The sequence below is a fragment of the Thunnus thynnus genome, chromosome 7 (genome assembly GCF_963924715.1).
Source record: "Thunnus thynnus chromosome 7, fThuThy2.1, whole genome shotgun sequence".
In the NCBI taxonomy this organism is placed as follows: domain Eukaryota; kingdom Metazoa; phylum Chordata; class Actinopteri; order Scombriformes; family Scombridae; genus Thunnus; species Thunnus thynnus.
In genome coordinates, this window is record NC_089523.1 from 9,613,467 (window position 1) to 9,639,766 (window position 26,300).

General features: G+C 39.7%; 1 protein-coding gene across 3 annotated transcripts; it reads right to left on the bottom strand.

Annotated features, from left to right (window-relative positions):
* Positions 1-459: 459 nt before the first annotated feature.
* On the bottom strand, positions 460-22,862 carry slc6a4a (solute carrier family 6 member 4a). Of its 3 annotated transcripts, XM_067594164.1 has the most exons (16): positions 22,702-22,861; positions 22,034-22,116; positions 17,885-17,999; positions 11,582-12,499; positions 10,155-10,289; positions 9,401-9,623; positions 7,453-7,591; positions 6,399-6,533; positions 6,108-6,211; positions 5,889-6,016; positions 5,639-5,751; positions 4,703-4,834; positions 4,108-4,207; positions 3,662-3,762; positions 2,985-3,152; positions 460-1,663 (listed from the first exon to the last, which is right to left on the bottom strand). In XM_067594164.1, exons 4-16 carry the CDS (start codon positions 12,051-12,053, stop codon positions 1,589-1,591), a joined length of 2,025 nt encoding a protein of 674 aa, XP_067450265.1. In that variant the 5' UTR covers positions 12,054-12,499; positions 17,885-17,999; positions 22,034-22,116; positions 22,702-22,861; the 3' UTR covers positions 460-1,588. The 3 variants fall into 3 exon arrangements, with proteins under 3 accessions (XP_067450265.1, XP_067450264.1, XP_067450263.1); XM_067594163.1 differs by lacking the exon at positions 17,885-17,999 and having other exon boundaries at positions 22,034-22,862; XM_067594162.1 differs by lacking the exons at positions 17,885-17,999; positions 22,034-22,116; positions 22,702-22,861 and adding an exon at positions 14,601-14,779.
* Between the last annotated feature and the right edge of the window lie 3,438 nt (positions 22,863-26,300).

A 26,300-nucleotide genomic window follows, 5' to 3' on the forward strand; every position in this document is an offset into this window, starting at 1 on the left:
GATATTTTGGCAGTTAACAAGACAACAGGAGATCACATCACAGACACACACACACACACACACACACGCACACACACGCATTTGAAGTACAGTATACACACACATCACGGCATGCACACATAAAGGGGCTGAATACCTCTAAACCTTTTTGATCAACTACCCATACTGACGCTCATACTGTGCGTGCACCGACATACTAACCGAGGTGCACACACACTGACACACAAGTACTAAACACACACACACGTTCACACACCCATGAGAGGAGGAGACAGGTATTCACAGGATAGATTACACCAATACCAGACTGACTAGTAAATACACATGTACTCGCCATATTTTTAACTCCTGCTCCTACATACACACAGATACATACACTCTCTCCCTCACATACACACACACACACACACAGGCACATGTGCATACACACACACAAACACACTAATTTTTGGTAGAAAGTAAAGAGCAGTAACGTTGACTTTCAGACTATGACATTGGAAATGTTATTAGCTCTGATCCATATTTGGTTTCTATTACTGATAGTTATGCAACATGACCGCAGAGGACAGAATGTCATTGTGATTAAACAAAGACCATCAACACTATGCAACATAATAATACGTCATATCGTAGTGTGGAAAATGACAGCAATGATACATTATGAAATAAATACACATCTTATATTGCAGTTATAGAATGAACAAACATGGTTGGTTCTGTCAGTGATCCATTTTTTTTTTACTGGACATTATAACAGTCTTTGTTTTACACACACGCACACACACACACACACACACATACATACATACATACATACATGTCACTACCAGACAATGCTTCACAGTGTAAGGGAACTCATTGCAAATCCGTCCTCCATCCAAGATGCCAACAAATAAACACAGGCTGTCAGTCAACACCTAGCATAACACAACTACGATATTGAAACATCTTTAGAAATATAAACAGAACAGATATCATATATTTGGCTTCAGTAACAGATGTAAAAAGATACCTGAATTTTGCTACATATCAAGAATGCATAACTTAACAGCATAATATGAAAATACAACCATAACAATTATGTGTGGATTGAAAAGGTAACTATCTGGGCTTTCCCCAACTGAAATCATTACAATGTGCAGTATATCCAGTTTGAAAGCATATTATATTGTCTACATGAACACTGATTGTATCATACTTTATATAATTGTATAAAATATTTGTACGACTGTATAACCTGAAGAAAGGGGTGGTCACTAAATAACTTAGGTGCCACTTTTTAGTGGAAAAAAAAGAAAGAAGATGTGGATACTGAAACTACATTCTGGGTTTTGCACCAGAAAACTGCTGCAAAACTGAACCAACATCTGGAACTAAAACCAAGCTAAACTAAACTACTGCGGCCTGGCTCCACCTAACTCCACCTCTATTTCTAGATTTTGGTGAGAGAAAGATGAACAAGTGTAGGAGATGTATGAAAAGAGGCAAAGACGGTGAAAGGTAGCCCCCTTGTCCTGTAGTTTTGCAGTGTGACCAGAAGAGGGCGCTCTAGGAAGCTAGAGTGGCACCTTCGTTGGTCAGGATTTGGTCAAACTGCGTTGGTGACAATGAAGTCTCTGTGTTGGTTACTGCTGGGCTCTGGAGTGATGCTCTTTAGCAGACGCTGTGAATGCAAAGAGAGAGACACACAGAGGGGAAGATAAGAGACATAAGATACACAAACATACCACTTTCACTGGAAACTGGAACAAATTACAACACAGGTTCAAATATGCTTGTGCTGTTAAAATTATTACAGTAAAATTCAAGTATATTAGAGAAAAGACCCATAATCCCTCTGAAGATTGTTATAAAACTAAATCAAACATTTAAAGACAGTATGAGGGCAACATGTGATGTCCGGTCATGCTATTCAAACTGATTATGAGCACCATCTCCAACACAACCTGACTTAATCAAAAGATTGTATGCTGCAGAATGAGGTGAAGAAAACAAACAAACGCCCCGGTTCTGTTACAAAGAGACTCTCATCTGTCCCCTGGCGTTACATGACCACCGCCTCTTTTCACAAGTACAGTATGTGCACACAAAAACACAAAGTCTGCATGTTGACAATGTGTGGCAGTGACAATATTGGTCAAACACCAAAGAAGACCTGTCTACCAGCCTCTTTGATGTCCCCCTCCCTTCTGACAGCTCTAACACAGGGCTTAACAAGAAAATAATGATGAGAAGAAGATGTTTTGTATTTGTCATATAGTATGCTGTTTTGCATAATAAATACAAAGAGCAAATACACCCTTAAAAGATGCTGAGAAAGCAACAAAGGTAAGATACAGACAACTAAAATCTGTCTCTTGAATAAGTTTGGAGGAGTAGTTTTACCAATGATGCTGATATGATGAGCTTTAGTTTGTCAGATGTTGTGTTGTGATGCTAAAACGCTGCTGATGGCATGGTCTCCTTTAGTTCTTAGCTTTTATCCTCTGATCTGGCAGCTCACATATATATTACATTTGAGCGGCCTGTGTGGATTTGGGTGCACGTGTTAGTACGTGTGTATGCATCATCAGGTGATGCCCTACATGTATACGTGAGTGTGTGTATATGTAAGAACTGTGGGGCATGGTAGTTGTCATGGCTTTTTTTTTCCTCACTAATCTCTGGCCTGTGCTTCCTCCTTGTTCCTTTGATCCTGATGATCTCCAGTCATGTGTTCACAGGAGGGGGGGAAGACCCTGACAGTGCATGTGAGACGGTGGGAGGACAAAAGAAACAGAGGCAACCCCTGTCGATGGAGAAGTGTCAGTGAGAGAATAACAAAGGTCAGGAGAGGATATGGGTGAGAAGGACAAGGACGGGACAAGAGAAGATGTGGGGAAAATGAGCAGTACCATATAGAAAATAGACGTAGCTATTCTCTAATGTGAAGAAAAGAAAGGGAGAGAAACTGAAAGTGGAGGAAAATAAAGGAAACACTGTACCTGTTTGAATGTGCCTTTGGCATTAAGCAAGTGGTAGACCATATAAGCAGGCACACAGATGAATGAAGACACCCCGATGCAGTAGCCCAGGACGGTGGTCCATGGTGGGTATTGGTAGTGGAACAATTTGACCTCTGGAGGGAAGGCCAGGAAACTGATGATGATGAACTGGAGAATGGGAATAAAAACAGATATCAGATAAAACAAGAATCAAACATCAGGATAAATACGCAACAACTCTCCTGAAAGTTAACAAAGTTCAGTCAGCCAACTCACAAGGAGTAGATCATTATTTAAATGTAGAATATGGAGAGCATCAGTGTTTGGCGTCTAGGCTCCGACCACATCGCTCTGCACAAGGAAACATTGATCTCACACAGCAGGGAGAAGGGAGTGACAATATTAACTTCCCCTGTAAGGGAAGATAGACTCAGAGCCTACAGGTGGATGCAGGGGTGGAGGCACAGAGAGTATGGCGTGTGTGGAGCTCCAGTTGGGCTGCGTGAACTAGCTTACAGGTGCTGCTACATTTAAGTAAATGACAGCTGCTCCAAGTTCTGTATCTTCAACTGTATCAGCTGTAATTTCAGGTGCTTCTACCAGCTTTTGACACAAAGTGGAACTCTTTTAAGTCTGTTTACATGACTTGTGTGTATGTGTGTGTACATGAGCCTCACCAGCAGAAAGCAGGGGCAGATGGCCACCCAGCAGACCCTCCAGAAACCACCCGGGTAGAAACCAAGCATGAGCTGGACGTCATTACAGAAACGGTTGGTACCTGGAACACACACACAATCACTACAAGGTCCACAATATCATGATTATTCTAAAAACAATACCGTATAAACTAATCAGAGATATTATGCAGCTCCAATGAGGAGGAGGGCATCTTTATCTCCTGACTAAAACTACACAGACACAAAGAGCTGAGGAGGTTAATAAGTTAGTACCATAATTCACAAAATTTGTCAGTGTGGGATCAAATTCAGCTAAAGGGTTTTCTTCACTTCAGGAGTTCATTTTTTGTCACACTTTCCCATCTTCATCACCACCACTATTGCTGTCAATAAGGTCACAAATGATCACCATCATCATTACAATTACCATCATGCCTCAAACTTACCGTAAAACCAGGAAACGGCGATGACTTCGAGCAGGACCACAGTGATGACTGCAGGGCCTGTGGCGTACTCTTCAAACAGCTTCACCACAAATGATCCTCCCTGAGAGAAGAGAGGAGGAATTTCTGAAAAGCTATTCACTAATTGCTCTCATGAAAGAGGGCTTCCTCTACAAAGTCTAAGACAATGATTAGGCTAATATGTTGTTTTATGACGCAGTGACGCATTAGTCACTACCTTACTTAGTGAAGGTAGGAGATAAACGGATTACTGAGGATGCTCTAATCTGATTTCAGCTAATTATTAGCTGCAGTTCATTACATTACCTGAAATAAAACAGTTGAATCTAAAATACTTTTAACAATATGAGTTTTTTCATTGGTTTATAATATATTTGAATGGAAATTGAGGATGTGAGACATTGGTACAGTAGATTGGAGGTAGTTTTGGAGGTAGAATCTAAAAAAATAAATAAATCAACAAATAATAGTCCATAGACTTTACTCATAGGCGTGAGGATTGAGAATGATGTTGACATTTTGATAATAACCTCATATAATTTGATATAATAAAATGATTTTTTTTTTTTTTACTTACATATGTGAGTGTGGAGAGAGCGCCGAGGTAGCAGACACACACGAGGCCGAAGACAAACCATTCTCGTCTCTTAGCCAGGATATGAGGGAACTCATCTAGCATAGCTGTGATCACCCCCTCCAACCCTGCAAACTGCAGAGATGAATACACAAAGATATAAGCAGAGAACTCATCAGAAGACAAAGAAAACTCAAAAGGGCAGCATTAAGGCTATGGAGAAACTTGCCATTTATCTTGGCGACATATACTGCTACTGTATGTATGATTTCTTAGATATAAATGTTATCAAGATGTTGCTAATCAGCTGTTGTATCTGATCAATCCAGTGGTAGGATGACACTCTTTCAGCAATCCATAAAACCCTGAAGAAAAACATACTAATGTATCACAGCCTTCAGAGAATCACAAAAAAAAGAGAAAAAAAGAAAGTTTAACTGGTACAACATGAATCCATGTACACTGTTTTTCAGTAATATCCTCAGTCATAAAAACGAAGGAGCATATAGCAACCCGGATGCAGATTCTACGCTGATTATCAGCACCTGATAAAAGCCTTACAGGTCTCTCCAGCTGGCTGCCGCAGAACAGATAAACAGAGGCTTATGGAGACGAGATCGCCACACAACAGTGATATGAAAGTCCTATCACATTGTTTTTTCGTTGACTGTTATCCAAAACGAAACAGCAAGGACAAATAACACCTGACACGGCGAGTAAAACAGGCAAACACGAGTCAAACGGAAAAAGGCTTTTGAAAGGCAAATATGAATCCTGTTTCTAGGTGTGAGAGTACACACAAGAGCTGGGCACTGGGCAACAACGGTATCAGGTAGATTACAACAAGGAGAATGGGGCATGTGAGGATACATAAAACAGTCATCAAACAGAACATTGACCGGGATGTTGTAATTTTTGTACCACAATGAATAAACTCACCGTGCTATCCAGACCCAACATGATGATCATGAGGAAGAAGATGATGGCAAAGAAGGTGGCAGCAGGCATGTTTGCTATGGCTTCTGCATAAATGATGAACAACAGACTGGGACCTGCAGAGAAAGAGTGAATGGCGGGTTGAAAGAGGTTTCACACCTGTTTTTTTTGTAGATCACTCTGTCAGTTCAATCTAGTATTTTTTTTCCAACAATGTGAGACTGAGTAAAGAATTGTTGGTGTGGTGTCCTACCAGCATCCTTTGCCACAGCATCCACATCCTGCTGCCTCATCTCAGCCATGTAACCCAGCACGGTAAAGATGACAAAGCCAGACAGAAAGCTCGTCAGGCAGTTCACAGAGCTGGTGACCAAAGCGTCTCTGAAAAGGAGCGAAGGGAGTAACGTTTTAGACTTGCTTGCCGGGACTACTGGAATGTTTGTGGGATCATAAGTATGTTAAAATATCTCACTTGTAGCAGTTGTTGTGAAACGGGTTGTAGCTGGCAAAGGCGAGGAGCACGCCGAACCCCGGACCAAGAGAGAAGAAGATCTGAGCTGCTGCATCAATCCACACCTTGGAAAGTGTGGAAGGGAGGAAGGTTGGTGATGATGGCGAATGACAGGGGAAAGAGAAACAGAGCAGGATTGGAGAAAATGATGTGTGGTAAGACAAAAGGTTTGTATAAAAATAAGATCAATATGAATATTTCAAACAAGGAGGAATCAAAAAATGCTTCACTAGATTTTACCAACTGACTTACTGTAGTGCTGAGAAGTTTCTCCCAATCAGGTTTGAGATAGAAGACCACGCCCCTCCAGGCCCCTGGCAGAGTGGCCCCACGGATGAGCAACACCAGGAGGACCAGATAGGGAAAGGTAGCAGTCACCCAAACTACCTAATGCAGAAAAATAAATGATTTAGTTTTCTGTTGATGAAGTGTAGTTCAGTCATAGTGCTCATGCTCAATAATCACCTTCTGTAACAGGAACACTTGCTACTGCTGAAAACATAAAAAACAACTCATGCACAGGGAGATTTTTCTGGTTCTGCATATTTTTGAATTGTGTATAAATATAATGACAATGTTAAATTAATCTATCTTCGAGAATACCACAGAGGAAATGTACATTGACATTACATTTATATTATAGATATTATATCATGATTATATATATTAACTGCTGTAGATTATTATTATTATTTTGCCTTTATTGCATAGAAACAGTAGAGATACAGACAGGAAACACAGGACATAAAACAAAAGTCTTGGCCAGCAGGATGCCTCTGTAGATATATATATTTTTAATTACAGCCATATGCTAATTATGCAAACTGTTTTGAATAAAAGAGCGACATTTGGGGCTGTAAAGACCACCACGGATAGAAAAGGACAAAGTTAGGATGATGTGTGACCAACACCAGCTAACGTATTGTACTATAAAGTATAAAGGCATCATACTGATCCTTTCTCTCCTTTCATTGCTTTGCCCCTTATCTGACAGTTTTCAACATTAAACAGAATGTATAGACTAGAACTGTGGGGGGAAAAAAAGACGATAAAATCAGCTAATTTCCAATATTGGTCCATAAGGACTGCCTGGTCTTTTAGGGTTTCCTTTTTCAAACCACAAACCTTTTAACTTTGAGACTTCCTCTCTAACCAACTTTTCTGTCCATGATGATGAATGATAATGAGGGTGACGGATGAAAGCAGAACAACTGTTCTTCTCTCTGCCTCTCTGCCTCCATCAATCCATCCATCCATCCACTCTAACTGACACCCCCATCAGCCATGCAGGCGCCCCTTCAGTTACCTTTCCAGACGTCTTGACTCCCTTCCAGATGCTGAAGTAGACGATGGTGAAGATGAAGAGCAGGCAGAGGGCTAACTGCCAGCTGACAGAGCCCAGCTGATGCAGACCCGGGGAGAGGTGGACCTGCAACACCTGCCGACTGCAGAGAGGAGACAAGGCAGGAGGGATGTTTGGGTTGAGAGGTGAGGTCGAGGAAGGATGCAAAGAGGAAAGACAAGGAACAGACAATGATGACAGGGTGAAATTGCATGAAAGCAAAGAAAAGTAGAGGAGGGGAGATTGGGAGAGTTGTGGGAATCAAGGAAATGTGTAAGACATATCACAAAGTAAAGGAAGAGGAAAGGAAAGGGAAGGAAAAAAGGAAGGAGAAGAATGCAGAGAATAATACGTGACAGAGGAGATAAGCGAACGTAAGGATACAGAAGATAGAGTGGAGAGAAGGGATGTTGGAAAATTGGGAAGTAGAGGAAATAACATACAAAGAAGGAGGTGTGTCATAGAAAGGAACAGCATGAAATGGAGTAACACACAGTACAAAGAAGAGGAGGAACATGAAAAGTATGCAGGGAGTGAAGGACTACTGTATACAATTATGGTCCAATATGATAGTGATAGAGCCTAATCTCCTGACACATGACGCTGATAAACATTGTTAAATCAGCTGTAAGGGAGGTTCACCTAAGGAAAAAAGATGGAGAGACCAGACAAAACGATGCCTTAACTGACTTTAGGCCTGTAGTGATAACTGTATATGTATATAAACAATGTTTACACAAGCTAAAGTAATAAAAAAAAGCAATTCAAGGCAAAAAAGAGGGAGGCTGAAATGACAGTGAGGTTAACATCTGGTCACAGGTTAAGCACACAGAACTTGGGACGATAAAACACAGGCATGATTTATGTTGAAAACAGGAAATTCTGGCGCCAGACTGACTTGTGGAATTTGTTACTTTTAAACTTGTATTAGGAAAAGTCAACTATGGATAAACCCCAAATCTTTCTCAGTGGGAAGACACAGACACGGTCTATTGAGCAGATGATAAGACTGAGCCTTTAGAGTTGACTTTAGAGTCCCAGAACTGTCAAGAATAAAGAAGACGTTGTTATGACATAGCTATGGTTTTAAGTTACAGTAATAATAATAATAATAAAAAAAATCCTACTTGACTGTATTGACTACCCCCATTTACATCCTGGCTGTCTCGGTTAGTCACTGTGTAAGCTGCACGCTAAATATTTCTTAATACTTCGAAGAACATGCTGTAATGAGTTGTAGTTTGTCTCCGTTTTTTTTCACACTGTTGCAACTGCAGCTATTTCTCTCTCCTTCCTTATCTCTTGCCTCTCTCACCCTCCACCTGCTGCTTTAACTTAAAGGAGTAATTCATATTCTGGCTAGTTCATTTAGAGTCACATGATCATTTTCTAGTTTGTTCTAATATCTATTTAAACACAAATTGTTATAGTCAACAGAGAAGTGAAAGAATCAAAGCTGGCAGTAAAGCTTTATTACTTTTCATCATTTCATTTAATAATAATTCTACACGCTTTTGGCTGACTGACTTAACTGACCCTTGATTTTCTGCACATTAACACGGATATACAGTAGACTGTTCAGGTTATTTTTATAATATATCAGCTAAATATTGCATCTATCTGTGAGTTGTACTTCTACTAGTATGTCACACCTACATCACTCCTGTCCTTTCAACCATCTCAGATCAGATCATCAGCTCATAACATTGGCAAAATATAGTGATTCTTACGCTAAAATGCTGTCATGCCTTCACAATCAGTTCGAGGGATGGTGGTAAATCTGTCAGGGCTCTTAAACACCAGAAGCAACCCTGTAATCGCTCCCTGGAAACCATCCTCCCTCCTTCTCTCGATATCTCCCTCCTGTGTAACTCTCCCCCTACGCCTCTACATCTGACTTACATGCACTTACGTATAGAACTCCTCGGCGGGGGAGGTAGAGGAGTTGGTCCATGACACATTGTGGTCGGTGGACATGTAGCGGTTGCAGTTGGCTGTGTTCCAGTAGTTGTTGCAGGTAGTCCAGGGCAGGGTGGACTGGAACGACGATAATAGGTAGTACAAGGCCCAGGCCATGATGGTGTTGTAGTAGAAGGCGACGTAGAGGGCTATGATGCAGATGGCAAAGCCTATGCCTACATGAGTGGAAAAAAGTAACACAAAAGTACAAGAGTTAAGAAAATGTATGTAGTATGTATATTTTATTCAAGTTTTTTGTGCGTAGTATGTGACACCAGTCACTCACTCCACCAGACATCAGTGGTGTTTTTAAGCTAATTCAAGTTCCTATTGGGTAATTGGGTGACATTTCCAAAGAACAATAATTTACATACTATCAAATTTCTGAGCATCTGGCATTTGGTGTAGAAATGTGACAATTTCCATAACAGAGAGTTAGTGCATCTCACTAGATGTACAAGAAGCTAGGAAAGCTCTTCAAGGCAACTGTACTGAGGGGGGTGAGGAGGTTAAATGAGCTGTCTCTCAGACTGTTGTCCCGTGAGCTAGCTGATGGCTTGACACTGTCCTTCTTCGTCTTCTCTGTTTTTCTCTTACTGCCAATTTTCTCTCATGTTCTCTTCTTTCCCCCCCCCTTTTTTTATCCAAGCTATTGCTATTAACTGATTCCTCCCTCTGTTCTGTTCTCTTTCCACTCCCTCAGTTACCTTTGAAGATGGGACAGATGTGTTTCCAGATGGAGATGCAGCCGCTGCGGTGGAACTGGCCGAGAGCCAGCTCCATGTAGAAGAGAGGCACACCTCCAAACACCGCCATCAACAGGTAGGGCAGCAAAAAGGCACCTGGACAGAGACATTGGGGGACATGGGGACAGAGGTAATTTGGTGGTAAGAAATGAGTAAGGGGGAAAGGAGAACAAATGCAGGGTTGGATGTGGGGAGGAAGACAGAGTGGGAGAAGTGATTGGAAGAAAGAAAGAGTTATGTAAGAGCGGTAAAATGTCAATTACACTCATGAGAAATGCTATGCTTTCACGCTCCATCTGTAATCTCAGTAGTCTTCTCTATAACTCACAGCCAACAGAAGAACATTAAAGAGCACTCTGTAAAAATCATTAAATATTGTGAGCACCTCATAATTTAAATAACCCTGCTCCATTCAAAATCAACAGTGCATGTGTTCCCAGTTTCATATCACTGCATTTAGAGTGTTTATCTCTACAATGACATATTAGGACTACTGCAATGTTGGCTTTACTTTTGCGAAAGGAGGACGGAGCTCCTATTTATACTCTGTGACATGTAAATGTACAAAAATGATGAAAGGAGAATTAAAGGCCAAACACTGAGAAACAGAAGAGCAGCAGGACGGCAACCAGGTCCTTGGACTCTAATGTGCAGAGTTCAATAACACATCTCTCTTTCTTTCTTTCTATCTGATTATCAACTTATTTTATGTGCATGCGGGTGGGTCGGTGTGTACACGCGTGCGTGTGTCTCTTTGTGACATGAAAGCAAAGATAAGGGTTGATTGAGCAGCTGCCTGGGAGACAGGTTATTAAGCAAGGAGAAAGAGACTGAAGGCGTTCTCATAAAAACCACAATTAATACTGTTGCCTCTATCAAGTGTCTTCCAGTCCCCATCTCTACCTCGCTCCGTGAGACACACACAGAACACAGGAAATTGCAAAGATTTTATTATTGCAAATTCAATAAAAGTGGAAAGGGAGGCCCTGTTTGCTGCTAGGTGAAGATCGTGTAGTAACAGAGCACAGGCAGACCACACAGACTCTGAGAAAACATACAGTAGGCTTAGCTGTTTGTAACTTAGACTGTGCAAGAAATGAGCAAAATCACAGGCTATTTATAGACAACTTTAACTCTTGCATCTCTTATAGGTCTGTGCATCTTATTTTAGGCACCCATGATGCAGAAATGATCAGAGATGCTCTCCATCAAACTCCATCTTTAATGATGGAAATTGCTGCAATTCAAACCATAAAAAGACCCTTTTATTCTTTCTAATCCCTGAAATCCTGTTTACTCTAGCATGGGATCTCATGTACCCTCATCTCCCACCCATCCCACTCCTTATCTCCCTCTTGAGAGGGAGATAACATCTTTTGCCTTCTCACCTCCTCCGTTTTGGTAGCAGATGTAGGGGAAACGCCAGACATTTCCCAGGTCCACGGCATAGCCGATCACAGAGAGCAAGAAGTCCATCTTCTTGCTCCAGGTTTCTCTGGGCCTCTCCAAGCTGGTTTGTTGGACCACCAGAGTCCTGAGGCCTCCCAGTGGCACAGAGGACCCAGTGCCACCTGCTTGTCCAGAGGCTGTACCCCCAGAGCTAGCCGCAGTCCCTGGTCCCTCCCTGGGGCTCTGAGGGGTGGATGTAGTGAAGCCATTGGACACCTGCTGTCCAGAGCTGGAGGTCAGACTCTTGGGTCCTCTCTCTGCCAGACCGTCAGACAGCATGAGTCTACCATTTTCTTGCTGTGTCTCCTCCTCGTCTCCCCCCACCTCCTCTCTCCCTTTGTCCTTCTCTCCCTCGTTCTCCCCTTTGTCCATTGTCAACATGGTCGTCATCATCATATCTTTTGTCTCCATTGGGTCGTGTGGATGTTGGTGTTGGCGAGGTGGTTAGGGGTGGAGAGAGGTTCTCAGTGATGTTGAAGGGAATGTGGCACTGTTGCTGTCTGATATGGTGCCCATGAGGGGAACAGAAGAGTTAGGAGAGCGAGGGAATAGTGCAGTGACGGTGTCGGGACAAATCTGGCAAAAAAAAAACAAAAAAAAAACTGTCCTTCTTGGACAGGTAAGGAGATGGGGAACAGGAGGCCAGAGCTAAAAAATGAGAATGGGGCCAGAATGAGGGGAGGTGTGTGTATGTGGAAGAGGACTGAAATGAGTCTGTTCAGCAAGAAGGAATAGGAGCAGACTGCTAGGACACACAGAGGAGGGTATATGGGGAAGACAGATATGTTGGAACAGGATGTGGCCACCAGAAGAGTTACATGAATTTTGGATCTTCTCCACAAACTGTTTGAGACGCTCTGCAACACAGACGACAGACAGACAAAGTGTTAGTCAGCTTTAAATTACTTTTCAGTGACCTTATAAAATTTATAAAATTAGTCTTTCTGTGTTTCTGTATGCTGTAAGTGTTCAGACTATGACAATGAAATATGTCTGAGCTCAAATGTCAGGTCTTGTCTCTTATGTTTTACCGACATTTTACAATAAATTGGGTGACAAAAACAGACATTAAGGAAGATGTAAAGTGTTCTTGAATGTCCAAAAAAGAAGTGTACAAATTGGGGGGGATTGTGCTGGGACATGTCGATTTACTATCTTATTTCACGCTACGTCTCAGTTGCATAACCTGCTTCAGTGCTTATCTGATCAAAGCCATATAATGGGGAGAAATTAGAGACTATACACAAGCACCGGCTGCATTTTTGAAGGCAAGAAACACAAGAGAGAAAACCTCAAAAGATAGAAGACAAAAGTGGAAATTTTGACATGTGACGATAATGAAGTTCGCTCATTTTGATTGTTACCACAAGCAACATGTGTCAAATAAGTTATTTGCTCAACAGGTTTGTCTTCGGTTATTGTGTTTTGAAAAGCACTTAATGGACCACAGATTAGTAGTAGTGAAAAATATAGATTATTTTTATGTTTTATTCAGCGCTTGAAAAGCAGATTTTTACTTTTTCACTTTCTCTTTAACTAGGACAAAATTAGACATAATTGTTATTTCAAATACTATTAATAATATTATTTCAGTCAATTTAAATGATATGGACAGGAATAAAAAAATTCTGAATTAAATGCCCATATTTAATTATTACATACTGTACAGTAAATAAAATTTAGACAAAGGACCTCCTGTATATAAGTGTACAAGAAATAAATCTTTTACACTGACAACAAATTACACTTTAGAGTATAGTCATTACACTTTCAAGAGATAATTCACAAATACCCAATATACAGCCTAAAATGCTATCACATGAGTAACCGGTCAAATTGAGAGGGCCGTTTAAAAGCAGATTCGATTGTTTATAGTGTTAGCTCAATTAGTAATGAATGCCAGAATGTAGGAAGACTCAATTTACATGGAATGCCATTATCTTAATTAAGAACGACTGTCGGGCAGTTTTACACGGCACGACATTCACTCCACACTAACATCTGACTACCACACAACCAAGATCCTGTCATGTACCTGAACTCTGAGGAAGAAGACAAACACTGGCTCACCTTCCGCTCAACACAAACACTTTTTTTTTTTTTTTCCCCCACACAAACCACACTTTTAATTCCTGTTGAAAGCAATCATAAGCTTTTAATCACAACAATGACTTCATTTCCTTCTGAATCCTCATGATTAAAGTCTGAGAGAAGTACACTGCAGTCCTTCTGGTCTGACAAGTACAGTTTAAGATGCTTTAGAAGCTTAAACATGTGGGAAAGCTGACAATTGCTACTTGACCGGCGATGACTAAAAAGAAACGTGAGGATAAAATGTGCATTCACTTCAATCTACAAAAAAAATGACATAACTGAAAAATATCTTCTCAACAACAGTTTCAACGGTTATCCATCCAAACTCTTAATGTATTCACTGTCACACTGTCTTGCAATAGAAGGTCAAGAAAAAAACAAATACTGATGAATGATTTGGTGAAATATTAAATCTGACCTGCATGTGCAGACACACTTAATCACGGCTGGTTACATAGGCAGTTCATAAAGTTAATTAAGCTATTATTAAAAGACCAACACAACAGAATAATACTGTGATACATACTTTAAAGCCAATAGTCTTTACTGGAAATAAATAATTATATTTTTCTCTTTTACTGTTCCACTAAGTAGACTTTAATAAAGGGAGAGTATGAGGATAACATTTGAAAAGCGATAGGCTCAAAAAGGAAATGTGAGAAAAATACCAATGTGCCTTTATAAACCAACCCAAATTAAAAATAAAGACACTCTTTTGAGCCATTTGTTACCTTATTAAACTCCACTTAAAGTTCAGAAAAAGCTAAAGCCAGTTTTGATAAAAATAAACTAAAATGAACAACAAATGTAAAGGTACAGACACCAGTAGTATTTTTTGCCTGTTCACATGCATCCATACGTTACCTTCTGAGATGGTAAAGGATGACAAGTATAACCTGTGGAAGCTGAAACATGCACAAACAGCAGCAGCAGCAACTTCTACCCCAAACTTCGAGAATCCTGTGGTATTACAAAAACTTGCCAGAGAAACAGCGTGCACTAGCACATCAGGACACCGTGTTTGCCCATTGAGCTCTCAAACCTCTCTCATTTCTCTCTCTCTCTCTCTCTCTCTCTCTCTCTCTCTCCCTCCCTTGTTGTCCCTCTCTCACCACACACACACACTTACACACATGCCACGCTCGGAGACGCACAGCCGCGCAGACCTATGCAGAGATGCATGCGTTCTGACAGAAGATACTGGATAAACACAATGCGAGCTCAGACATGCACACTTTGAAGTTTGATTAGATGTGTATAGTGACAATACAGCAATAATTGACTACGGTTCAGGTTTTTTGACACACTATGGTCATGGCTGAGCTCTCACACACACCAAGACACACACACACACACACACACACACTTTGCAGCCAGGGGAAGTCCTACCCTTGAGTTGTTCTGTGGCATTGTGGGGCTCTGTGTCAGGGTGCTACTTGATATTGCCCGTCTTGTGCATGCACACACACACACACATGCCCTGTTTCCCCTTAACTAGTTACGCTTTCGCATTGCTCTCATCCTTCAATCTTGAATCAATCCTGATTTTTTTTTTTATCCACTACTTTTCAAGTTCTTTCCTGGTGTCATCATTGTGCACACCTGCCATGGAAAGATTAGACTTCTGCTGCTTTGACCCCTGTTTCCCATCATTTTTGAGTCCTGTTCTGTTTTCTTCAGACCGGCAGTTTATTTGGACATATTCCTATGTCTGCATTTCATTTAGATGTCCAAGGATAAGGCATTTTCCTCAAATAATGCTTTGAAGGAAAACAACAAAGACATTCTGTTATTTTTTCATGCATTTACTACTGTAGCTGTGTTCACAGTCAAATTGGCTACAGAGCTTCGGTGATAAAAGACAGCTACTTTCTGTGCTCTTAACATGCTGCACGCGCTACATTAGAAAAGTGAGCTTGCTGCCTGTGTTACTACAAGGCAGACAAGTGCCTGAATCATCTTTCTGTACTCAGTGCAAGGCTGCGGTAGTGCTGGGCAGCTCCCCAACTCCATGTAGCCAAATTTGCCTCTGTACCTAAACTCCCACAGGTTACTGCTGCAATTTTTCCTGCTTAAGTAACAGTTAAAAATATAGGTATTTTATATAGAGAGAAAAAATAAGATAAAACTGCTACAAGAGACTCTTTTTTTTTCAACAGTCAATATTCAGCTTTAAAGAAAGTCAAGAAATGCAAAAAAAAAAGAACAGAAAAAAACTTTGCAAAAGCAGTCCACAACTCCCTTATATGTACGTGTTGTACTTTAACTTCAGTTCATGTGTGTGTCAGGTAGACACATGCATGCAAAAAAACTTTCTCACACATACTAATGTTGCATAAGCTATATTTGCAATCACATGCTTGAGTAATCCTTATTGTAAAATGCTGCATGAGTAATTAAACCATATTTCATGAAGGAATCTAAAAGACCCCTGTGATGAACAGTCTATCAGCTCACGAGCTTTCGCCTCTGAAATCCCCATGAGATCCCATAGGGTGCCTGCTCAGTGTATCTTTCACCCTAAAACAACTCATAAAGCTTCGGGCTGTGTGCCAGCTTTTGTATCCTAGCTGTTTTTAAACACGGACCAACACCCCATAGTCTGGGGTATAGACGTCAGGAATGGTTGAGTAAAAATAATGTGCTTATCAGACTCTGCTCTGGCAACTCTCAGGGGGTTTCCTGAATAGTTTTGGACTGTGGACAGATGTAGACTTCCATTTCTATTAGCCAACTTTCCTTCTTTGTTAGATTTAATCTCCATCTATCTAACTGTCGCTAATCATTGCCAAAGATTCATAGAGTCATTGCCAAAGATTTGAGAGTTTTAAATAGTCAGATAATGACATATAGATTGATATTGATGTTGACAACATTCTTGATAAGGATCCCACATTTACACACTAAATTATCTAAAACATGTCTGTTACTATCAGAAGCATAAGAAATCATTAAATGTATAAAAACAATAAATTTGATAAGAAGACAATAAAGGAGAGAAGGAACATTTCTCCTTTGGCCAGCTCTTGAGGCATGCCTGATCCAAAAATGGTTACTTTACTTTTTATTAAATTTACCAGTTTAATTGAGCTGCTTTAAGAAAAAAAATCAGGCAAAAAAGACCAGGGGTCCATTTCACCAAAGAGATTTGTGAGCACTGCTTGTACGCAGGTCGCATATGGTGGCTGTGCCCTGTTTCAATGATTGTTACTCGCAAATTGCAGATGAACTTGTGAGTCCTATAGTCCTCTCACATGCCCATGCATGGGTCACAAGTATGATGTTTCTTTTGATTAGTCAAACATGTCAACATTAACACAAGAAGAAATTATCTCATGTTGCAGGTCGCAGCTTGCATGTTGCAAATTTGGTGAAATTTGGCCTCAAGCTTGAAGTGGGGATTAAAAGTTTTCTATCCTTTTTCGGAATCAGCTTTTGAGGGCAGATGGCGGTTTGATGGTAATAAAGACCATCTTTCAACTGGAGAACTTAGGTTCAAGCCCCTCTGTCAAGAAACATCTGCCCTGCTGAAGTGTCCTTGAGCAAGATGCTAGATTCCTAACAGATTGCGACAGACAGTGATGCACTGTAGCTGACCCTGCCCTCTGATTATGCTGAAACAGCTTGAGGAAAGTTTTACAGTATTTATTACCAGCTGCCTGATATCATTTCAAATATTAAATCTTCAAATGACAAAACCATATGACTGATGCTTGAGTTTATTTTATCACACTAAATTTAGTCTTTATCTATGAGAGATTACTGTAGAACGTAGCTAATTGTTTAAATGAAGTATTTTGTAATAGTGTATAGTTTTTTGTACAAAAATATTTACAATATATTAAACATCCTCTCATAATATTATGCAGATAGATAACTGTGAGGGAAATTTACTTTATTGATTGTTTCACTTGATTCAGTAGTAATGTGCTTTCACTCAGAACACCCATGCAGGTGCCATGACAAACACACAATCTTACTCACACTGTCTCACTAACTCCTACACACACAAACACAAACTCACTAAAACATTTGCTCACACACAAAAAGCAAAGTAGCACTCTCTATCATGGACACAAACATGCACGCACACACACAGAAGCAGCAGAGAGAGAGAGAGAGAGAGAGAGAGAGACAGAGAGACCAACCTGAGAAAATCATTTATGAAATCCTTGTTTTGTTCCATATGTCTTCTCCTGTGCTCCACAAGTGTGGCCTATAGTTTCCCGTGCTCACTCGACATCATGCCAACTTGGACCCCGGCTAATTGAAAAATAAACAGTGCAGATAGACATAGGAGGAGAAAACCAGTAAGTGCATTGGGTTGCTAGCGTGAGCACCACAGTGCTGCCACATCTGCACAAACAACACTTAACTAGTCTTATAGTACTTAAAGGAAACTACTCCCAGGAGAAAAGGAAAAGACTTTTGATAAGTAGAAATGCAAACACAGTTTGTGGCAAATTGTCAAGACATGCACAGTAACCTGTCCTGAAGTCAGGATTTACTTCCATTTCCTGTCTTGTGGTTGCATAAGAACTTGGAAAATGTGGGAAATGTTAATGTGGGCATTATTGAATTATGCCCCTTTGGCTGTTATGTGATTGTGTAATACTGTTGGCCAAGTCAGGCACCCAAGACAGCTCTGAAATACACAAACAATGGCTTATCTCAGCAACCCTGCCTTCTAGAAATCACCTTTATGTAAAGCTAATTTTAAAGCAATGCTGCCCAGATTATGTATCATTAAAGTAATGAGAAAATGTTAATTTACATATGTGGCAAGTTGCAAAATGTAGCATTTAATCACTTGAAAAAACATAATCCAGGTATCAATTATTTGTGTCATCACAAGGTTACTGGGAAAACAAATTAATACTATTTAAACGTAATCTCTAGTATTAGGGTTGAACTCAGACAGTAGTCACCATCAACACAGCCATGTCACTGTCACAACCAACAGATTAACTCAAACATGTGTTCATGCAAGTACCAGGAAGAGAGAAAGTACAGTACAGGACATTCTGCAACCCATTCAACTCTCCCTTGTTGTAAAGCTGCTGTGTACTGTAGTAGCTGCTGTGGTTTACCATCATTACTTTAGTTTTTGTTGTACTCACCCCCCGCCATGTTATTATTATTATTATTATTCCCAGTCCAATCACCATCTGGCCTATTGTCTTGCTTTCCAAAGTCAGAGTTCAACATCGATTCTTCTGCATGTAGATCTCTGAGGAACATTATTATAACATATCCCTTCATCCTAGTCTGTACCTCTAATCTCCTCAGTGTTTGAGCTCAAACATGAAATTACAATCCAAATAATCCTATAGTGACAAGCAGTAATCTGGGAGGCACGTAAAGATGCATCAAGCAGAATACATTACCCACAAGCACAATGAGGACTTCTCTACCCACCGAGCAATTCTGATTATGATTAATGACAGCTTTCTGGAAATATTGTCACATTCTCGTTTGTGTCTTCAGTGTTGAGACCAAATGGTCCGAAATAAATGATGTGAGTGTTACTGACAGAAGACGCACGGATGTTTAAACTGTTCACACCTTTCTATAAGAAACTGATTACTTAATTACTGTAAACTCTCTTTTAATGACTCAAGTAAATGAAGGACTCTCTAAATCCATCCTCTTCATCAAATGTTTTCTGATCACTATTGGTTTTGAGCAAAAGACCCTTTTCACGGCAGAAAATTTGACTTTTCAAAGCAGAAGAAGCAGAGGTGACGTTAATGATGGCTGCATTCCATTTAGTGCACGCTCACTCACTGACACGGTTTACTCAGACAAGTAATGCGATGAAGCCGTTGTTAATGTGTTATTATTTACAACAGTTCTTTTCTTGCTTTGACAAGTCAAAATGTCTGCCATGAAAAGGGTTAATATCAGGAGTCAAATATGAATCCATAAATTCTTTGCAGGTGCTTCTTCTTTTATTCTACATGGACGTGACAACATTTCAACGTCAAATGTGGAGCATTTGAGGAAGTCCTGTCCTATGGTGTAGGTTTTTAACTGTAATTTTGACTTTATTATCATTTTCATTAAACCTCATAATTTGAAAAAAAATGTTTTATCATCTTCAAACCAAGTGGCTAAAGTTTGACTGAAGCAATATCATCTACCTGAAGTCAACTTCATCAACTCACAGCTGAATGGTTTGGAGTATTCAGACACAGAATTTCTGAATCTTGACCCACAATACTCAGGCAGTTGTGTTTATTGGTGTAGTGATACTCAAGAGATTGTTGAAATTGAGGACTTGTGTATACTGAGCAGTGCTGATCATGATCAGGCATAACAATATAAAGATACAGCTGATTTAATGTCTTTCCATCTCACCTAATTCATTTGCATGTCTTGATCAGATGGACAATATTCTGTTAATAGACCAAGACAAAGGCATCAAAAACAGACTTCTTTTACATAACATGGAGATTAGATCAGCTTTGTAGACGATGAAACAGAAAATATGTTTTGTATAAAACTTGGTCACCAAATGATTTGACCACAAATAACTAAACCATATGCTTTAAAATCATCTGGATGCAAAAAAAGATGTTTGTTGATGCATATAAGGTGTTGAAAGTGCAAATTTCAACTTGCCTTTCCTTTGATGGCAGTATATGGCTTTCTGTATGTGCCAGTTTTCATTAAAAAGTAGTTTTCATGGGGTGTCTGGTTAAGATGCTTACGATACTATGGTCACAACATCCCCGGTTTGATAGCAGGGGACTTTTGTTTCATGTCGTCCACCTCTGTCTCTTCGTCACCATCCATAAAAATTAGTTGTCATAGAGAAGAAAAGAGTTTTTTGGGCTGCCACAGACACACAACTTCAGGCTACCGCAGATTGCTAGACTGAAATACAACTACCCGCCAAAACAAGGGCACCAGCACACCATGGGGGCTTGACCTCTTATCCGTTAATTTCTGATTTAAAACCCTCCCTGGGTCAAGCTTGGGATGGACCAGCACCCTCCAGCTTCACTACACTGACGTGTAGCCACTAAAAATAAAGACAACCCATAGGGTGTCCAAGCACAGATTACAGGCTCTCGCTGTTCACCATGACGACAAGGGCTCAAATACTACAGGTTCAGCAAGAGACTCATGGGCAGCACATACAGAAAACATTACATAATTATATTGTATTGGTCAGCAGCAATAACTTTTAAGATACAAAAAGTAGTCTGAAGTTCAGAAGTCACTGACACAAATCTCAGTTTCTTGATTGGACCTTTAATACACATTTTCCAAAATGTCTTCCTTGACACAAACTCTAAAAACATCACAATTCTTAATAAGCAAACCAGGCAATGAGACCTAAAATGGACAGAGACAGAAAAACTATCAATATTCATAGAAATAGTTCATCTGAAGGCAAGAGGGAAATATGTAACTGTTTCTGGTGTCAGATGATGTTGAAATGCATTTAGCATTATGGTGCAAACGGCCTTACACCCAGGATGTGATGCTTAGATGTGAGAGTGAGATTGTACGCAGCATCGGAGATGTTGTAATGGACAGATATTTTCGAGGCAAATATATGTTGATGACAAAACCTCACAGTCTGCAAGTCCATGTTCCATTTAAAAAATGTCTGAGAAATGACCTGTTGGTGATTGAGAGTTATGGCTTGTGTTGTGTTAATTATTTGTGGATTTCATGAAAACAGAATGGCTTCATGCCCACATTTTGTGTGCTCAAGTGAACAGTGGGAACTGACCAGTGAAGCAGTGCCAAATAATACAAACACAGCATTTGAGAAGTTATAGCTGCACACAATCTTTCATTCAGTCTAACTAGACAGATATAAAACCAAACAACAGTTGGCATTGTGTATATAATACCATAAATTTGGATTTGGTCTTATATTTGTGCATATCACACATTTCAAGTTATACTTTAAATCATGAAATATCCCTAATTAAATAACTAATCCCAAAATCTGGAAGTTAATTTGTTTCCCAGATCTGACAGATTATAGCAAGTCCAATTCAAAATCCCTGGATGTTATGGAAATAATACAGATGAGGCCTTGAAAAAAATTAAACAACACTCACACTGAAACCCCCCCCCCCCTCCCGCCAACCACCACCACCTCTCACCTAGTAAGGAGTGTATTAGTGGCTTGCACACACATCCTCCACAGATGGCTATCACTATACTTTTAGAGCTGAAAATTGATTGGAGTAAACAGTAATTGTATATCTGTGTAGATGAACCTGCTGGTAATAAAATTATGTGCTGTAAAAAGACCGGCAGTGTGGTCTTACCTTGATATTTTTAGCAAGACAGCCTGCGTTGTCCATGGAGCGTCTGGTCATCCAGTGTCCAAGACATCGCCTATCAGCGCAGTCTAAACCCAATCACACAAATCACACATGCCTGGGTTTACAGAGGGCCGTATTCTGCTCTGCCTGGCTTAAGACACAAACACTCATACTCGAGCATGCATGCACACACTCACACACATGCTGTCACCCAAACACACACACACACACACACACACACACTCTGAGCTTTAGCAAAGGATCCTTGCCTCTAATCCAAGACTCCTTGATGCATATTTATAAGAGGGCCAAACAGGAATAAGAGCAGAACACGGAAACAAGTCACATAATGTGGAAGATCAACAAGGTGAAACATTAACAAGTGTGTGTAAGAGAGATTATTTAAGTCTCAGCCTGTCTGTGTCCTGGTGTAACTAACCCATTTACAGCCACCTGCAACTTACTGGGCCACGAGGCACCCTGCCAGGTACAGTAATACAGTCGGTCTACTTAGCCTTTATTGTGTGTTTGTGTTTGAGAGAGAAGAGAGGGAGAGAACTGAAAGAGATATAAAAGAGGGTGGCCCAGGTTCAGACACACATTTTCCGTCATGTTGTCATTAAATAAATAGTAATCACTGTGCCCTCTTTCCCTCTGTCTCATCTGTTCACACACACCCAGCGTCCAGTCTCTCCTTCTTGTTAAAAGCCAGCCTGTGCGAGTGTTGAACGTCATTCCAATCAGCATCAGCTGAAGTACTAGGTTAATCCTCATTGCAACACACACAAATCCACACAGAGGCATGCACACACACACACACACATGCACACACAAACACAACTGAAAAGGGGAAGAAGAGAGAGAAAAAAAATGGAAGGGGATAATGAGACCAGGTGTGTGATGAACAGTCCTGCATGGTTCAACAGTGGGCTAATTCCTCCTGTCAACTACTAACAGCTGGACATGGAAACTATCATGAGACTCATTTTTTTTGACGTCAGGACTTGTACGTAAGTCGAGGCGGACAGGTTCAGAAGTTCACAATCCTGCTTTGTTCTGCATAACATACCTTAAAACATATCCACAATAAGCAGTTTGCCTTCACAAGGAGCAACACGTGGGGATATAAGCCTTTAAAACTGTCAGCCTATACTGGTTAAAAATACAAATACCAGTTATTATTATTATTTGAACACCTCTATGGACCAGCCTATAAGACTTTAAATAATCTTCAAATGTGAAATACTGACTGAAGCGGGTCTCAGGCAACAGGTCAGTGATAGGTTTGGGACACTGCCATGAGCAACAGCCATCAGATTTTGTGATGCTTATATTATAAATTGTTTTATATCCAACAGGATGGCATGGTATGAGGAGGTGTGCTGGCATTGGTGAAGGAAGTATTAAGATATATTTTTTATTTTTAGTAAAAGTACCAATACAGCAATGTAAAACTGTAAGGACTTGCAGGACTTTTACAGTCAGTCTACTTAGCCTTCATTGTGTGTGTGTGTTTCAGAGAGAAGAGATGTAAGAGATATAAAAGAGGGCAGCCTAAGTTCAGTAAAAGACCTGCATGAAAAATCCTACTTAAGTACATAAATATTATCAACTTGATGTAGTTAAAGTATTGCAGTAAAAGTAGTGGTTTGATCCCTCTGACTGATATATTTTTATACATGACATCATTAGATTATTAATACTGAAGCATCAGTGTGTAGGCAGCATGTTACTGTTGTAGCTGCTGGAGGTGGAGCTAGTTTGAACTACTTTATATACAGTTAGCTAGTTTAGTCCAGTGGTTCCCAACCTAGGGGCCTGGCCCCTCCAAAGGGTCACCAAAAAAATCGGAGGGGTCATCAGATGATTAATGGGAGAGGAAAGAAGAAAAAACAAAGTTCTGATACACTAATCTTTTCAGTTTTTGGACTTTTTCTCTAATCTTTGATTTTTGGTGAAATGTTGAGATGTGAGAAGTTTAGAGGGAAAAATCACTATTTGGTGGAGCTGTTAACAACTCATAGACATCTGAAAAGTAACTAAAGCTGTCAAATAAATGTAGTAGATAAGAAAGTACAATATGCAACCTGTAGCTCTTTCAATCAATGCACTGTGGCTGTTTCTGCTTCTACTTTTCATGTTTTAATAGTAGGGCCAACAAGTAGAAATTTAAGATACTGCACAAGCACTATACTTGAAATATTGTATTTATATGTTATTGTTTGTTTTTTTTTAAATGGTCTTTTTGTGATTTTATGCAAAATTTTTCATGTAAAATAAAGCTGGTTATGGCCTGACCATTGGAGAGCAATCTGCTTTTAACAAATTAACTTCCAACTGAAGTGCTAACTGCTAATTCAGATACTGTTGAGGAATTCAGTAACTTTTTATAATACAAAACAAACTGTTTTTGTGCATTAACATCTTGTAGCTTGCCATTGACATGATAACAAACATTATAATGTTAAATATAATGTGCTGGGGACATACTAACCTTGATTTATCATCAGGAAATCATTGGAGTTGAGTGTTTCATCTGCTGTGTCTTGTATAAGTGAGTAACTGATTTTCAGGAGATATAACATAAGCTGTTTAATTGTACTGAAGCTTCCTCTGTCCTGATTGGCTGCCTGATGTCCACAGCTAATTAGGTTAAATGCGCACACCTGTTACAGTTGCTGAAAGTGACTGCCCAGTGTTGCGTTACACTTAAAAAACCATTAGCTTTTATTGTTACTGAGCAAAAAGATTTATTGACCGATTGCAATCATTTCATGGGTGAATTACACTGTAAATTACTGTATGTTAGTCTTTCCTGAACAAGAAAAACCAAACTTTCATTTGAAAGTTAGCTGCAATTTATGAGCTGTGGTGGAGTATTTAAGTATTATCAGCAAAATCAATCAATCACAGGTGAAAGTACTCACTTAGAGAAAAATGCTTGTTACTTTTTTTTATTACAGGCTAGTAGATTAGTAATAGGCTGCTTGACTTTTACTGTATAGTTGATGTAATTTTAACGATTCATTAATTACATCTGTTCTACCTATGTCAAATCTATCGCTGCAAAGTAGCTGTCAAATAAGTGTGGTGGAGTGAAAAGTACATCTCCCTCTGACATGTGGTGGAGTAGATAAAAGCCCAAGTGAAGTACAAGCATCCCAAATTACTTAAGTACTTGATTAAATATACTTAGATGCATTCCAGTACCGGCTGCCAACCACAGATGGGAAAGAATTGCTGTTCCAAATGAAAACAAAAAATAGATGTTATTTGTAACCTTCATGTTGAATTCAATTAATGCAGCTCTTCACCATGTGTGGACCAAGTCAGACAGAATAGTAGTCTGTGCAAGACTGAGAAAACATAACATAGGACAGAGTCTAGAAATACCCTAAAAATTATATGTAAATAAGAAAAGGATGCTTAAAATGGGAAAGCACAGTCTTATCCTAAGTTTCACCTCGAGGCCCAACACATGTTCATAGATTCTTTTCATTCGGAGGTGACTAACTGCTTGGAGGTCATGCTGTGCACTGGCTACTCACACTGCCTGCCAATCATCTGAGTTTAGGGTAAATAAGTTCCAGGTCTTTTATTTCACACCTAATATAATTTTTATCCAATTAGGATCACCTTTTTGTAATGTTTTACCTGCTCTGTTTATTCAGCACATCTGGTTTACATTTAAATTTCTTTCTCTGAAACCAGTAGTAGTAACAGTGAGCATTTAACTGTTTGTGCAGCCTTTTCATGTCAATTGTAATTGTGGTTTTTGTAATAACTTTTATAGAAACCTGTAAATTAATCAATCTACACCTTTACACCACAAATTTAGAAAGATAAAGGTGAAATACTACAATAAGAAATCATCTCCCATTTCTTCTTGTGCATATTGTGAAATCAGGGATTTACCAGCTAAAATTTACAACGTGCACTCTCCCCTTAATCAAACCCAGATAAGAAAATGCCCTTCCTCTGACGGAAAATTTCTAGGGAAGAAACTTGTAGGCGTGTTATCGATCAACTTACTAACAGTCAGCAGTTAAATCTAACAACACTATCCATCTGTCTTCTGTAGCAAGTACATTTTTTTCCAAAACTACGTTACTGTCAGTGTAACATATATGTCAAAATCTCTGGCTTAAGTTTGTATCTACTGAAAAGAGTAGCACAAATCCATCTACACGGATTTTGTAGGTATGTGGATGGAGGAAAAATGGAGGAAATCTGGGAGAGCATAGAAGATATTTATATATATATATATATT

Coding starts and splice junctions, on each gene's coding strand:
- slc6a4a (XM_067594163.1), bottom strand. CDS start 12,053: ATGGAGACAAAAGATATGATGATGACGACCATGTTGACAATGGACAAA. Junction 6,212..6,398: donor AGAAACTTCTCAGCACTACA/GTAAGTCAGTTG, acceptor ACACTTTCCAAG/GTGTGGATTGATGCAGCAGC. Junction 4,835..5,638: donor TGTTGGGTCTGGATAGCACG/GTGAGTTTATTC, acceptor TCATCTCTGCAG/TTTGCAGGGTTGGAGGGGGT.